The sequence below is a fragment of the Charadrius vociferus genome, unplaced genomic scaffold (assembly GCF_000708025.1).
Source record: "Charadrius vociferus isolate BGI_N301 unplaced genomic scaffold, ASM70802v2 scaffold15, whole genome shotgun sequence".
NCBI classification, from domain to species: Eukaryota; Metazoa; Chordata; class Aves; order Charadriiformes; family Charadriidae; genus Charadrius; species Charadrius vociferus.
In genome coordinates this window covers 13,914,004-13,931,197 of record NW_009650064.1, presented here as the reverse complement: position 1 = coordinate 13,931,197, position 17,194 = coordinate 13,914,004, and the positions used below count along the sequence as shown (strand labels likewise).

At 38.1% G+C, this 17,194-nt stretch overlaps 1 protein-coding gene across 1 annotated transcript; it reads right to left on the bottom strand.

Annotated features, from left to right (window-relative positions):
* Nucleotides 1-438: 438 nt before the first annotated feature.
* PEX2 (peroxisomal biogenesis factor 2) lies at nt 439-1,502 on the bottom strand. The gene has a single exon (XM_009891886.1). The coding sequence runs from the start codon at nt 1,500-1,502 to the stop codon at nt 588-590; it is 915 nt and encodes a 304-aa protein (XP_009890188.1). The 3' UTR covers nt 439-587.
* Nucleotides 1,503-17,194: the final 15,692 nt, after the last annotated feature.

Genomic DNA, 17,194 nt, shown 5'->3' with positions numbered 1-17,194 from the left:
CCTGTTATGGTGGCTGAATATGATGAAAGCTATTAATAATCTGCTGAGATGACAATTCATCTCACATTCTTCCTTTTTGCAGTGGAACATCACACTGGGAAATCAAGTTTAAAATACTCAAATTCAAAATTATTCTTCAGGCATGACAAGGATGACTTTTCCACTAAATCCATCTACTAGTTAAGTTGGTAATGGCAGAACCTGTTACAAGAAGGTTGAGAAAATCCACAAAGTGAGAAAAGGTTACTGGCCACCTTTGCTATCTTTGAGGGAAGCATGTAGCATGCAGTTAGGAAAGAGCAGGCTGACAGGCTCTGCAGGCAAGAGAGACTTGACAACACGGGGTACCAAACTAGGATCAAGTAGTCTGAGAGAGCAGAAGAGGTGGGGAACTCCTCTCTTTTCTTTTCTTCAGAAGCAAGTTGGCACTGTTACTCAGTAAAAAAAATACCAGTAAAGACATATGTTACAACAAATTACAGTCTCCAAAACCATCTTTTAAGGTGTTTACAATAACTTCTGAATTTTTGCATTAATCTCTGCAACATAGTATTTCATGTACCGTATCAAAACAAATGAACCCCCTATCAGACACGCAATTCTGTCATTTCAATTTTATATTTCAGTGGCTGAAGCCTGTGTACCTCTGAGCCACATTTAGGACATGTAAAATACATATCATGTAAATAATTACTTTTAATACAGTAGTAACAAAAAACATGTGAACAGCCTATGGTATGAGGCATTGTAGGCCATTCCCCACATAGTGAACATTCCTTGCAGTGAGCTGCTAATGTGTTCTCACTATTGGAAAGATCTGCAATAGGCAAACACCAAGAAGAAATTTTAAGTTTTAGTTTCTGTACATTAATAAGTGGGAGCAGGTAGATCAGAAATTCAGCAAAGCCATGCCATAAGAGCTCCCTGTTCATGTATTCAAATCCTACCTCACGAACACTTTGCGGCTTGCAAAAAACTGACCTAATTCCTAGAATGCGTTCTGTAAGCGTTGCAAATGTTCCTTTCTGAAGAAAAATCAGAAAATTTAGAAGTTCACAAAGTTTAAGAAGTCCAGCTCCAAAGTTAATAAAATGCTTAATTTTGCAGAAAGATTGCACTTGACGATTGCTAAATAAATCATAACATCTTTCTTCCAGCCACCTTCCACCAACAGTGAAAATAAGATACCATAACTTCTGGTGTTTGCTCAGAGGTTGGTATTTCTCTGTCTGAGATAAGTTATTCTTGTACTGAATATTCAGAATAGCCTGTCCCACAGTCGCATTCTTGGAATAGACAGTGAATCTCCATAATATAAGGCATAAAAATGCTTTTACTTCTGGTTCAAAATGAGCCAACACCCCTGGTTTAAATCCATGAAAACAGCTGGTAAACTGGGACCACACTAATTGTTCCAGGGCTTTGTTTAGTTCAAGAGCATCAAGTTGACTTATTCTGAGCACAGGATTCACACTCTTTTCATTTCCAGTGCTGGAGGCCATTTCTTCACAAAAAAAAATTTCTAGGAAGAAACACAAATAGATTTTAGTATAATGAAGCATTTCCTATTTTTATTTTTAGTAAAGATAACAAAGTTGTAATATACCAGCAATAAACAAGTAACAAAAAAACTTCTTCAGAATGCTATATTAATGTGCTATTAATATGCTACAAGTCTTTTCAAAAAGCTTTATGTTAACAGTATGAAACGTCATCTCACAAGAAGTTGTATTAGACTATTTCTCACAAACAGTTACACTTGTATTTTGTTACAGAGAAGTGTTTAACACCTCCCAGATATTTAGTAAACTCCACAGATTTATTATTTGACTTAATAAATAAATAAAAAAGAATCACTGGACATAACTGTGTAATTCAATTGGAACTTAAAATAGAAGATCAGAAACAAGAACTGTAAAACTATATCATGTTCTATGGAGTAATAGGGAAAATGAACATACTAACTAAAATCTAGAAGAGAACAGTGGGGTGGACAGAAAATATTGTCATACGAGTATTTCAGTAGCTGCAGCTGAGAGTACAATCTTAGAAATACTAACAAATTTAAGGATTATATACAGAAAGATATGGATGTAAATTAAGGTGGGAATGATAAAACTTGCTGAATAAAGGCAATGATTTGTTTAGTTTAGAGAAGAATCATTATAGGAGAGTAAAGGAATATTCAACATTCAGACATAAATTATCATACAGTACATCACTGAAGCCGGCATATATTTTCTAGTGTCTTTTGACAGGTGCAGAATTGTGTTGGTTGTCGTATAACAAATTTCCTGGCAAGATGATTAATGTATACCAGCAACTTCAACAAATGTATACCCTTCTTGTTCAAGCATTAGAGAAAATAAAAATATTTTTAAAAAATGCTTGGTTTAAATACTGTTGTATATGCAATTCTGTGACTAAGAAAACAAATGCAATAAATTGCAAGAGCAAAATATGGATAATGCCTCAGTAATGCAAAATTGTGGGGTAACTAATTTATTGTTCCTTTTGTCCACATAAAAAACCCAAAGTGATTTTGGACAAGTGGTATATTTCAGGCAGTATGCAACATATTTCACTTTCTAAACGAGATTCTTTGCATAACAGACAAGCAAGGGTCAACAGCCCCTGGAGAAAGTACAGAAGAAGGTACTTCAAATCCTTATTTATAAGAGGAAAACCCACTATAACACAAGACTGCTTTGAATAAAAGATGCCATACAGGACCCTATATAGAAACGGTTGCTAATGATGCTAATACTAAAAAAAAACAAAACAAAACAAAACAAAAATATATATCCTCTAAACCAATAACCCTTTGCAGAAACAGAGTGCACCAAAAGTTTTAAAATCCAGTATAACACATTATTTGTACCAATTCTACTATTTTCTATACCTATAATTGATCATGCCTGTAAGGAAAATATCATGCAAAGCTAACAGGAAAGATGATTGTGTTCTTAATGTATGCTGTACAACAGTAGTTTACAATTAACTAAGACTGGCTATATGGGTAGAGCATGCAATAGCTCCACTCTGTTTCTTTAAATTCCTCTTTCCTCATTACCAAGCAAAACGTGGCTGAAGGTAGTATAACGCCGTCTCCTCTGGGCAAACAACTATGGGTTTCATTGCATCAACCTGCCTTGGCCCAGCAAGCCAGTATACAGGGGTATACAAAGGCAGTATATCCAAGCCTGTCTCACTCACACTTCCGTCTTTTCTGCAGTAAACGCTGAGGCACAGGAAGTGTGGTTGGAAAGCATTATCCAGTAGCATACCAGTAATTTACCTCCTCCACTTTGTGATCAAAGGATCAATTCAATCTCTATTGGATCTTGCTGTATCACTGCAGAAACTCCAGTTCCAACGACTATCCGCCCTCCTACCCTTTCTCTTCTCATCCCACTACCATTTGAGGAACTGCAGCCACTGATAACTGTCTGCTCTGGAACCTGTCACCCTGGTTTAGCGCTATTCACTCATAATCCCTAAAAGTCTAGTGTCTTCTTCTCTTCTAGTAACACCTCAGTCCCTCGCACTCATTACACTCCATTCTATTCATTTCAGTTACCTTCCTACCAGTGTTCTATACAATTCCCAATGTACAAAATCCCCTTTCAAAATCCTAAAGTTATATCTTACCAAATGGCTTCCTTGATCCATCTAAGACTATTTTCCAACATCAGTTCAACCATCTTTTCCAGCTGTCTTCCGTTATCTCAGGTGCTATGAGAAATTGCTGTTGTATATTTCTCATAAGTTAAGTAGGCTAAATCTGAGCAGACTTTTTTTCTCCCCAGTATAGCCAGATTACCTAGAGAAACCTCAGCAAGTGAGGAATGGGTCATCAGAAACCTTCTGATGTTCACGGAAAATGTGTCAAATACACAGGACTATGATGGATCCTGAAATCTGCAAGAAAACCCAGAGATCAGCTGGGAGCTGACTGACTGCATAGCTGCTTTGGAAAAAAAGGACTTGGGGATTCTGGTGGGCAGCAAACTGAACACAAGTCACCAGTGCATCCTTGTGGCAATGCCACCTACTGGAGTGCATTAGCGTGTACATAGCTAGTAGACTGAAGGATGTGCTTATTCCCTTCTACTTGGCATTGGTAAGACTACACCTGGCATAGTACGTCCAATTTTGCCTCTTTTCTATAGATAGTACAAAAGAAATGTAAAGAATACAGCCACTAATATCATCAGGGAGCCCCCAACATCTGATATATGAGGAGAGCTTAAAGAAACTCAGATTGTTCAACCTGAAGATAAGGCAGCTAAGAAGTGATTTAATAGTAAACTTCCACTACCTAAAGGTTACAGAGAAGATTAAGTCAAACCTTTCCATGAGGTGCAGTGAAATAAAGAAGGCAACTGGTTGTAAGTTGCTACATGAGAAAGTCCAATTGGACATAAGAAAATTGGAACAGTTTGTCTAGGGGAACTGTGAAATCTCAGTCCCTGGAGATTCTAAAAACTTGACCAAACGATGTCTTAAGCTACTTACTCTAGCATTGAATTTTCACAAGAGGATGAACTAAAATGTTGTCAAGATCTTCCCCAGAACTTGGAGCTTGGCCTTTCCAGAAATTTGTGCCTGCCTTGTTGTAGAATCTAATTGATTTGTGACAATACATATTTCTTTCATGTCCACGATCCTTTGCAGAAGTTTATTTGAAGGAAGTAACTCCAGTGAACCCGTCAGTGTGGGTTGGAACTTTGTATAGAGACAACAGGAACCACTTTTGCACAAAGTCAAATCACTGTTTGTTAACCTTTGAAATTCTGCAAAATCCAAAAAGTCTCCTTTTTAAAAACAACAGAATCAACACCACATATACTGTTTAACTGTGACATATTTAATGTTTCTTCCTGAATTACCAACTGGCAGATTGATTCAACTTTGAAGTCACTTTTATACAAACTGTATGGAAAAGGAACATCAGACAAAAACATATACTAATAAATATGTACTCCTTTAAAATCCTTTAAATTATGCTTATAACATTTCTATGTAAGCAAAGCTTTCTTTTTGATTAACAATTAGGTAAGCATTCTCAATTTAAGCAATAAAACTGGGCACTGTTCTGAAGTTCTTTGTTGCTAAGATCACTGAAAGTTTGCCATAGGCCATGGTGTTAACTGGACCCTGCAAGTTCCTTAAAGATTATATCCATATAGCTTTGATTTTAATGTGTAAGCACATTTCAGTGTGCTTACGGTTACATACAGGCTGAAGCATTATGCTATACATACACTGTGTTTACTTCTGAACTGATTTAAGGTTCTACTGCACTTACAGGGTAGATAATTACTTCCCAGAGAGAAACATTAAAAGTGAAAGTTTGAAAATTGTATTTTCCTATGAAAAATACCTGCAAATGTCCTAATGATCTGGAAAACGGCACCTGTTTCTTTGAGAGAAGAGGCCTAAATTCTCATCTCTCTGATTTGCTATAGTAGGGAACTGTTATTATATTCTTTATCTATAGTGCCCGTTTTTTCAAATGATAATAAACAAAAAATAAATAGAAGATAATAAAGTTTTCCCTTTTAAAATTACTTCCTCTATACAAAAGTCCTTTCAGACATTTGTTAGATTTTTCAATTTGTACTGTTTCCACAAATAGTGCTCTACAGTAGGAATAAATGAGAAATATTCCAGTTTAAAACTAGATAATAAGCACAGCCTGGAAGTGTTAAGACATTTAATTTGTACTTTTTTATGTTATTTTTGCATCCCATATTCTGCTGAGCTACACAGACAACAAAGAGAATGTTGTTTTTCCCTCTGTTTTTCTGCATTAAATTTTATTTGTCATGTCCTTACTGTTTTAACTCTCTTATTTGGTCTTTTTTAAATTTTTTAAAACTTAAGAACTGAGAATTGCAGACCCAGTAATGAAAGAGACAGATCTCAATGCCCAGTTAAGGATGCCATCAGGCTTAGCTTGTATAATCAGAACTGAACAGTCAAAAATCAGGTGAAGACAGAGAATAAACTCTAGGTTAAAGACTACTACTTGTAAGGTTCTCCCTTGATGTTACACTGTCACAGATATTGGATAGAAAAAAAATAAAAAAACGCCTCCCAGAAAAAAACTCACAGAATGTTTCTTTCTTTAATAACCTATAGTTTGTCTGGGGTTTTTTAAAACAACAAAAATGAACAATCCCTTGTCAGTACACTGCGCAAACAAAAAAGAAGGTAATTATTGTATATTTTTTTGGAAAGAGGAATTCCTTCTGGTATATGTTAGTGCTGTTATCGAGCATTGTACAAATTATGAATGAATATATTTTATTTGGAAACATGTTATTGACAGAAATCTATCAATAGTAATGCGAGTATTGTCAACAGCTTGTCAATATTAATGTAATTATGATTAAGGGGATAACATGGATTTTAGCTATAACACCAAGTAACATCTCCTGCATTGCTGCTATCAATATAAGCATTATTATTGACCTGTTCTGGGACTATCAGTATGAGATGTATTACCATCAGGCATATTTGTCAATGCATTCTGCCCACAAAAAAAAAAATCTACATTTAAATTTACAGGTCTGTAAACTTTGCCTGCAGAAATATACAAATCCAAGTAACCTCTAGGGTGCCATTTTTTCCACAGGGCTATTCCACTGTGGATGAGTAATCAAGGGGTTTCTACTGTCTCAGTGTTCCTGCAATCGCACTACCCGATTATCTTGTGTAATCATTAGAAGATTAGAAGAGACATACATTATATGCAGAAGCTTCAAAGTATTTTAAAGTATGATTTGTCAAAACACTTTTTGGGAAGCCAAATACAACTGTATTTTATTGAGTCAAAAATGACTTTGTTCCTTACTGGTCTAACGTAAAATTGCATTTAGGATGCAAGAAGTAGCACACCCATTCACTTCACTGAATTCATGATTTAACTATTTTAGATAATCTCCTCTGTGCAGCCAAAACACATAGACTGAGCACTGTACTTATGCAGAGATAGAATGGACCACAACAGACTACCTAATACTAACTCAACATGAACACAGGCTCAAGAATATCTTGACAGATGTTTAACTACCAAGAAAGTCTATTCCACACTTTCTCTAGGTAGTCTATTCCAGTGTTTTATCACCCTAATAATTACAAAGAACATTTTTCTCATATTCAATCTACAGCATCGTTATTACAAAGATTGTTTTCATTCCACAGGAGAAAACAGTAACAACAATGGAGAAGAATTTCCAGTTTGTCTGCATTTTCTCAAGAGGAAAAAGCAGTGAGGCATGTAAGGGGACCAACTACATACGGAAGATTTGCCAAACTAGACAATGTTCTCTTTCCCACAACATGCCTGGTATGATCCTCCAGAAGAAAAAAAAACCCACACTTTACTTTCTTTCCAGCAGCATAGTTAGTATTTACCTTGAGCTCTACTGTATCTTCAGATCTTTTTCTGTCATTTTTCTGTCTGAATACTTATTTCCTGTTTTGTATCTGTGTATTTGAGTTCTTCCTCTTAAATGCAGTACTTCATACTTGCCTGCATTGCTTTTCATCTTGTTGATTTCAAAGATTCTCTCCAAATTCATCAAGAGTATCCTGGATTAAGAATTTATGTTCAAAACAAATAAAATAAAAAAAAACCCACAGAACTTTCAATCCCTCTCCAGCTTAGTACCATCAGTAACTTTTGTAACCATGTGTTCTCTTCGATCATCTAACTCATTAATGCCTCTTCACCTTGACAAGGTACTACACATAATTACTCTGTAAAAGCAATTTTTCAACTTGATGCTGATAATATCAGCATTTAATGGAGACAGTATCGATATTATGTTTCCTTAGCTTGCTTATGTAGAGTAAAAAGACTTTATTAAAAATAATCAAGCTGTATTGTACCTAAACTTTTCCTCTTACTTACTCAGCTTATCATCCTTTCTAAGAGGAGAAATAGATCGAGGTTTCTTATGAACAGGTCATGTCAAACCATACTGGCTGTTTCCCTTTTCTGCATATTTTTAGATACAAATTAATTGCTAAACTATTTACTCCTGAATCTTTATTTGGAATCAAAACCTACAGTTTCAATAATTCTCTTAACAGAAGAATAAAGAGACACAAAGACACACACAAACCCATTTTGCTGGCTATTTTCACCCTCTGGGACATTAAATAAATAAATAAATAAATAAAATCGGTGGTGTCTAATTCCTCAATCATTCTAGGATGAATTTTATTAGGATTTGCCACTTGAGCACATCTATATTAAGATTCCTTAGGCTATTCTTTCTGTGCTTTGGTTCCACTCTTATTTCCTGTCTAAGATTAATTTTATGAAAGTAGCAGGTCACAATATATCTCTTTTATAAAGTATGAAGTAAAGAATCAGTCTTCGAAAATCTGTTACTTGTTCTCCTATCTTATTTAATAACAGATCTAGCTAATGGACCTATCCCTTTGTGACTCCTCTTACTTAGATTTTTGGACCCTTTTCATTGATTCTTTTCTTGTGCGTTGTAAATTGAAACATTTTATTCTTTGGAGTCAGATTTTATTCTTACATTCCTATGCTATTCCTTTACATTCATCGCTAATCATGTTGCATTATTTTTGCCTGGACAAATGTTTTGATTTCCAGGACAATGAAGAATTCCTGATATATAAAGTCTCTTTAACAGTCATTATTATTACTTTTGTTTATCTCAGTAGAGATAAACAACAGGACATACATTAAAGATAATCATCTTTTATCCTTTTCAACAGACTAGATTCTGCCAAGCATTCAGATCTATGGGCCAGGCAGGGGGAAGTAGCATGCGGTGGGCATGCCAGGAATCATACCCTCTCTGGACGCAACACCGCTAACACACAGTTCCTCTTTTTTTGTTCAGGAGTTACAATGCATTCAGTATTGTGCCTTCAGTGTTGCCATACTGGGTGCACATGAGAGAGTGCAAGCCATACCCCTGGTCTAATATCCCTCCTTTTATGTTCACAAAGGATATCAACAGACAGCAATGAAAACTATCTTTCCACCCACCACAAGAATGCTGAGATCTTTTATTTTTTTTTTTTTTTTATATGAGGCGGGGGTTCTTTGAGTTGTTTTTGTGGGTTGGTTTTTTTTTTGTGTGTGTGAAGATGTATTCCATTTAACTGTTCCTTTCAGTTACTCTCAGCAGCAGAAGATATTTTAGATGTCAATTTGAAATCAATAAACTTTAAAGATGAGATATCAAAGTATAGGTATCCAGATAATTTTAAAATCTTCCTTTACATCAACTCTCATAATAAAACACAGAACCTAGACCCCAGCTGCTCAATGCCTCATGTCTTACCACTAATTCTCATCTCTTTGTTGCTCATCAAGTGCAGAGAGAAATATCCTCAGATCAAAGTCTGACTGGGAGCCCCAACTGTGTTGTCTGTTAATCACTGTAAAATTAACTTATCACTACATCATTACCTCAAATAACCTTACAACAGATTGATTTTGTATTACTGTCTGGTTTTCTATATACTTCAGTTAAACACCTATCATTTTATAAAGAACATAAACTGATTCTTTAACCATTTGGAATAACTACTAACACTAACTGAAAAAAACAGTAACATACTGCAATCACAGAAAATATTAACTTCCTATATTCCTGGGAGGCAGGACTATTTCTCAAAAAAGACAAAATAAAGGAAAACACTGAATGACTGACTGTGTAACAAATCAATCCCACAGATGAAATTAAGATTTTCACTATGGAGGTTGACGGAGCAACTAGTAACAAATACCAGAACCCTAAATGCTACAGTTACATTTAAAGTCTGAAGATGAAGTACAAAACATAGACACATTCAAATCGTAGGTTGTTTTTCCAACTTTAACTCAGGAAACTTAGATTTCATAAAATGGGCTACAAGAGATTAGCCACTGCTGAATGCCTGGAGACAGCAAGAGAACATAACGATAGCTCATTGATTTATCTTCCATAAACTACTTGCCAGAGTCAAAATATTAGGGCTTCAAGTTACAAAATCAAAACCAGCTCAGAAGAGCCAGAATTGATACAAAAGTAATGAAGAGCAGTAGGAAAGTGCTGCACTGTTAGAAGCTGTACATCAGTCATTTCTGTCAGTATTTGACAGAAACTGAAAATCCCACATCAGTGTAATACATTCTCTCGATGAATGCTAGCAACCAAGACTATTATTGGCCACCGCTAAAGATGCTCTGAATGCTAAGAGCTCCCAATGACTTCAGAAAAATTTGTGATCAGTCAGCACTCTTAAAAGACATATTATTAGATACAAACAGCTAGGTCTGATAGACTAATTACTGTGCAACCAATATTTAAAATACCACCTTTTAAAATTTGTGATGTTAAATTTAAGGCTACAAAAGCTCAAAGTACATTTCTATTCCCCATAGCATAAAAGCCACAGATAGATTCATCCTACCAACTTTTTGGATGTGGCCCTAATTTTCGTTTATTAGAATAAGAAGCATGTAACAAGTCATATGTTCAATCACTATTCTTCATCCCATATCCCATTCTTCCTCTTCCCCCATCTTATTTCCTCTTTTTTGTCATCCCTCTCCTTAGTATGTCAAATTGCAAACTCATCTCTAAAGGGATGCGTCAATTCTGCTTGTAAATTCCCATCCTCTGCTGTACTAAATGAAATGTAGCTGTTGTTCCTTTTAATTAAATCAGTGATAAAAGAACTCAAAAGCTTAACAAAACAAAGCTGCTCTGTAACTTGAGGCTTTCCAAAAAACGTGGTTCAAAAAAATCACTTGAATACTAAGATGGAGAGCCAAAATATATGCCAAATACACTCTTTTTCTCTGGAACTAGGAAATGAGAATTCTCTGGAGAAGTGCCTTACATTGACTGCTGCCAAATCAAAATGGTGGAGAGTTTGGCTGGAGTAGTTTACCAGAGTTGAGACTGTGATGGTAAACTAGGAAGGAAGAGCCCCTTGCAAGGAAGGGGCAGTATCTCTGACTAAACCAGTCTCGGGAGGTGTCAGAGCACAGCAAAGATAAGAATCCCTTGTGCTACAAGTGTAGGTCTCAACTGTTGATGACCACATCAGCAGATGACAGGGAGACCCTTGTGTTTGAAGATGTTTTGGTTATGAGGAGGATATGAGGTTCTGGTATAAAATAACAGAGTTATAAATGAGAGTTATAATGTGTGGGTTAGATGAATGGACAATGGGGTGGATTGAGAACTGGCTGACAGATGGAGCTCAGAGGGTTGTGGTTAGTGGTGTAGAGTCTAGTTGGAGGTCAGTAACGAGTGGTGTCCCACAGGGGTCAGTACTGGGCCCAGTCGACCTGGACAGGCTGGAGAGTTGGGCAGAGAGAAACCTGATGAAATTCAACAAGGGCAAGTGTAGGGTGCTGCATCTGGGGAGGAATAACCCCATGCACCAGTACAGGTTGGGTGCTGACCTCCTGGAGAACAGCCGTGTGAAAAGGGACCTGGGAGTCCTGGTGGACAACAGGATGACCATGAGCCAGCAATGTGCCCTGGCAGCCAAGAAGGCAAATGGCATCCTGGGGTGCATCAAGAAGAGTGTGGCCAGCAGGTCGAGGGAGGTCACCCTCCCCCTCTACTCTGCCCTGGTGAGGCCCCATCTGGAGTACTGCGTCCAGTTCTGGGCTCCCCAGTTCAAGAAGGACAGGGATCTGATGGAGAGGGTCCAGCAAAGGGCAACGAAGATGATTAGGGGATTAGAACATCTCTCACATGAGGAAAGGCTGAGGGACTTGGGTCTCTTTAGTCTAGAGAAAAGACGACTGAGGGGGGATCTTATTAACACTTACAAATACTTAAAGGGAGGGTGCCATGGGGATGGGAGCAGTCTTTTTTCAGTGGTGCCCAGTGATAGGACGAGGGGTAACGGGCACAAGCTTGAACATAGGAAGTTCCATCTTAACATGAGGAGGAACTTCTTTACATTGAGGGTAGTGGAGCACTGGCACAGGCTGCCCAGAGAGGCTGTGGAGTCTCCCACTCTGCAGACATTCAAAACCCGCCTGGACGCTGTCCTGTACAACCTGTTGTAGGTGACCCTGCTCTGGCAGGGGGGTTGGACTAGATGATCTCCAGAGGTCCTTCCAACCCTGACCATTCTGTGATTCTGTGAATGCATTGCATGTGTAAAAGGATGTAAAGCTTAATAGATGTGCCATCCTTTGTGTAAAGCAGGTGAAACAGCACACAGCGGCAGAGGTACGCAGCTGATTCAGAATGGTTCAAAGACAGAAGATGAATGCATAGTTGCAAGCACAAGGTGGGCAGTTACAGACTTAACTACTCATTTGCTGGTTACTCTTACTTACCTGAAAAGTTGGCCTTATGCCTCCTGACACATGCAATATCTGCGTTTCACTGTTAGAAGGGCACTGTATCTCACATAGCTTTATTTGTCAAGGAGCGTCAATCCCAATTTTATGCATCTTTTCCATGCCCCTCCTTACCTTTCTTCCATTTGAGACTACCTAAAAAAAAGTCACAACTTAAAATTCCCATTTCACAGCTGTGTTTCTGTTCTGCTCCTACCTGTCTGATCCATATGAATGGATCACCAGATAGGTATGGAGATGCCAGCATGAAGATTGAGAAGATATGTAGAAGGGATTCAGAAGCAATGCCTGTTTTATATACTCTGATACAATTTACCAGATGACAGAAGCATGAAATTTTGCATTAAACACCTTAGGCTCGTCACTTCTGAAACAGAGTCATTGCCCAGATTTTATTCCAACTTTCTTCCTTTTTTCATACATATGCATACCAAATGCACAGTCATGAATATTCAGTGATATGGAAATCTAACAATGCTGATCTACTACTACACTTCAGGAACATACTGTCCTTTAACCTTTTATTAGAAATACTTATTAGATGAGAAAGGTAAAAATCTGTCCTAAATGCATAGCTAACTCATAACTAACCTCTGTCCACATCTGTACCAAAAGGAGGACTGTAGGTAAAAACAATGTTGTTACAGACTGAATATATTTATGACATGTTAGAGCCAAGAAAGCCCTGCATCAATAAAAAGGCAAGCCTGTTCACTGTCAGTTTTAAGTTTTGGCCTTGTATTATATGGCATAACTTAGGAATAATTTGATCTAATTATAATCAAGAACTCTCAATGGTGGAAGGATAAAGAACAGTATCTGACGCACATCTCATTTTTTAAGCTCACGTTCTATAAAAACATAAGGTGATGTAATTTCTGACAGCCACAGTCACTCCCTCCCATCTTCCTTCAACTGTGTATTGCCACCTTTTCTTACAGACTAGCACCAACACTCATTTGACCCTCTACTGAATTGTTCTTGCATATTAAACTGGAAGAAAACAAACCTGTTTATTTTTTTGCAGATTCAGTAAACAAACAGGCCAGCACAGCACCAGGTAAGACGCATGCAGTAGCAGTAAGAAGAGCAAGGAAAAAGAAGTAGTTATGAAACTGGCTGCCTTTGAAACTCAGGGTCATACTCTTACATCTGCCACCAGTCAACTGCAAGAACCAAGTCTTTCATTTGACTAGAAGAACTGTTCTTATGCTCTTCAAACACAACATGTTGCATGTGCAAGGATAACACCACAACACTGTAAATACAAATAATGAAACTTTTTGCTCTCTTTCAAAAATGAAAAGAAAAAAAAAATAATTATTTGTACAACTCTGGCGCGGGACTCATGCAGACTTGGAGGTGAGAGGCTACTCTGTTTAAACTAGTAACGCTATGCGATTCCTCCCCACTCTTACCTTTTTGATATGATTGTACTTTGAAGTGTTTGGCATAGACAGTGACTCATAGGGATGCTGGGAAAATTAGATGTGCTCCGTGTCCCCAAATCTTGACAGTTTTATTACTTGGTAATTATGGTAACTTTAAGCACAAGACGGAAGACTGATATGCTTTCACCACACTCTCTTCAATCCTATAACTTCATTAGCATTTTAAAATCCACTGGCACAGTTGCACACACATATTACAAGTAACAGTTTAGAAGAGGGATAATAATTTCCTTACCAGGCAGCCTGAGCTGTATGCTGTGACAGCTCCTACAATCCCTCTGCAATTCCAACATGAATTCCCCTTCATGATTTAGTTATGCCCCACAGTGTCATGGCCCTATATTAATTTCCTTTCCAGGAAAAGTTCCTTTCTCCTTGCCAGCCCCCTCCAGTGATATCTTCTGTCAGCTCCTCTGCTTATAGAATTAATAATACTATTTTTGAATGTATTTATCAAGTTTTCTTAGAATTTAAATTTGGATTATTTCCTTTCTTTCCAACCCCACTGCCAATATTAGTAAAAACAGAGATGGTGGAGATAAACAGTGGCAGAGACAGCATTTTTAGAGAGGTTGTTCCCAAGCAGCTACTGATACAAATGCAATGAGTATTAGGAGTGATTCAACTTACTTCTAAAGGCCAAAAACCTCCACAGGTCCTCTCTTGCAGAGAAGGGACAAAGTGCCCAGACCCAGTCAGCATCAACCTCAAATCAAGAGTCACACCACTGCCACAACTCCACTCTTCAATGTTATGTATTTGTCCTCTTTTTCCTAAATCTCAAAGGTTTTTATTTATCTTAATTTTTACCCTTTCTTCCTCTGAAAATTTTGCATTTAGTTTCCTTTTGAAAACAGTCCGACATAATCTGACTTCCAAATTCCTTGCATTCTACCTCCAAATCGAAAAAACTCACCTACCAACATCTCCAAGAGAGGCACGTTACAAAGAGATAGCATCCTTTCTGCTCTCCTTCTCCTGAAGATTTTTGTAGAGTTTAGATGTGAACTGAGAATGCTTGTAGATGTAGGTCAAATGCATGGCTGCACAAAGCAGCTAGCTCATCTGACAAGCTGCAGGACAGAGAGCCTGCTACCCTCTCTGTCCCTGTACAGCACAATCTGACTCATGAGCCTGCAGCTTTTTAGTGGAAGACATCCTTTTTTAATTTTTTTTTTTTATTTCCTGCTTTTAACTTTACTACTTAAAGAATACAGGAAGTGCTGTGTAGTAGGTGGTATTGAAAGCATACTAGTTAAAATGAGAGTTGTAGCATCGCACCCTTTCTCTTCCTCCCTTTAGCAATCTATATGAAAAAGTATATATTCTATTATGTCTCAAAAAGAAAAAAAAAAACCAAAATCCACCTCCCTCCCCCCCCCCCCAAAAAAAAAAAAAAAAAAGACAACAACAAGCCCAAAACAGTGTCAAGCAGCCTGCTTGAAAACACCATACTGCAGTAACATTCTGCTGCAGTCCAAAAGATGTAACAAGTTGTAGGGGATGTCATTGTTAACTGCAGCAGCAATACAGTAAGTTTGAGCCTATTCCCATTTTTAGTCATACACAACTTACCATCATTTAGGTTGGAAATTTAAATTCGGTCCTTGCATGCTCTAAATAATTGTGTGAATTCAGATGTTGTTCCTGGAAAGTTAGCATTTGGAAACCAGACCTTGCTAGGGATAAATTTACATTAGGGTATTCTAGTGAAAAACTGATTTTAATTGACAAAATTATCACCTTTGAACTGCTCACATTATATGCAAGTGCAAATACGAAACATGAAAAGGTTGTATCTTATAAGTTGTTCAGCTTAGTATATACTAAACATATGTATAAGGCTAATATATTTGTAGAGAGTTAAGTGTACTTATGATGTGAAAGACCAACAGACACTTTAAAGTATTTATAGAATGGAGTTGGTTGTGATTTAAAGAAAAATATGCCTCTCGAAGCTTGCTGGCAAAGGGGTCTTTTTTTCTTTGCAGTCATTCTAAAGTAGTATGAAGTAGTATGGAGATACTTAGTGCAAGCTAAGAAGGGGGGAAAAAAAAAAAAAAGAGAAATCTTCAGAGTTCACTGTTACCCACTCCCTTTTTATTTTTTATAACTGTGATAACAGGAGCAAGTCGAAAGGGATCGGTGTGTTTATTTTAAGCTTATGAAGTCTAATCCCCACCCGCTCAAGCAGGGCCATGTGGACCCAGTTGTCCAGCACCATGTCCAGACAGCTTTTTAATATCTCCAAGGAGCAAGACTTGACAGCCTCTCTGGACAACCTGTGCCACTGCTCAGACAACTTCACAGTGCAAAAGTGTTTCTTTATGTTCAGGCAGAGCTTCCTGCATTTCAGTGTGTGCTTGTTGCCTCTGGTCCTGTCACTGTGCAGCGCTGAAAAGAGCCTGGCTCCTATCTTCTTTGCACGCTCCTTTCAGGTATTTATATACATCAGTAAGATCCTCCCTCAGCCTTCTTTTGTCCAGGCTGAAGAGTCCCAGCTCTCAGCCTTTCCTCACAGGAGTCACCTCCAGTTCCTTAATCAACTTTGTGGCCATTTGATGGACTTTACAGTATGTCCAGGCCCCACCTATACTGGGGAGCCCAGAACTGGACACAGTACTTCAGACGCAGTCTCACCACTGCTGAGGAGAGTGAGAGGATCCTCAACCACCTCCCTTGATCTGCTAGCAACTCTTCTCCTAATGCAGCCCAGGATACTATTAGCCTTCTTTGCCACAAGGGCACATTGATGGCTCATTCTGAACTTGGTGTCCACCAGGACCCCCAGGTCCTTTCTCCAAAGCTGTTTTCCAGATGGTTGCTACCTAGCAGATACCAGGGCATAGGGCTGATCCTCCCTAGGTGCAGGACTTAGCGCTTTCCCTTCTTGAACTTCATGATGTTTCTGTCAGCCCATTTCTCCAGCCTGTCGAGGTCCCTCTGGATGGCAGCATGATCCTCTGACCTATCAGCCACTCCTCCTAGTTTTGCGTCATCTTCAATCTTGCTGAGGTTGCACTCTGCCCCATCATCCACATCATCAATGAAGATGTTAAATGAAACTGGATTCAGTATTGACCCCTGGGGTACACCACCAGTTACTAGCCTCCAACTAGACTTTGCACCATTGATCACCACCCCCTGGGCCCAAACGTTCAGTAAGTTTTATATTGACCTCACTGTCTGCTCATTCAGTCCATACTTCATCAGCTTCTTTATGAAGACATCACAGGAGACAGTGCTGAAAGCCTGACTGAAACAGTATCTACTGCCCTCCCCTCGTGTACCAAGCCAGTCACTTCATTGTAGAAAGTTATCAAGTTGGTCAATAATGACTTCCCCTTGGTGAATCCATGCTGACTGC

Coding starts and splice junctions, on each gene's coding strand:
- PEX2 (XM_009891886.1), bottom strand. CDS start 1,502: ATGGCCTCCAGCACTGGAAATGAAAAGAGTGTGAATCCTGTGCTCAGA.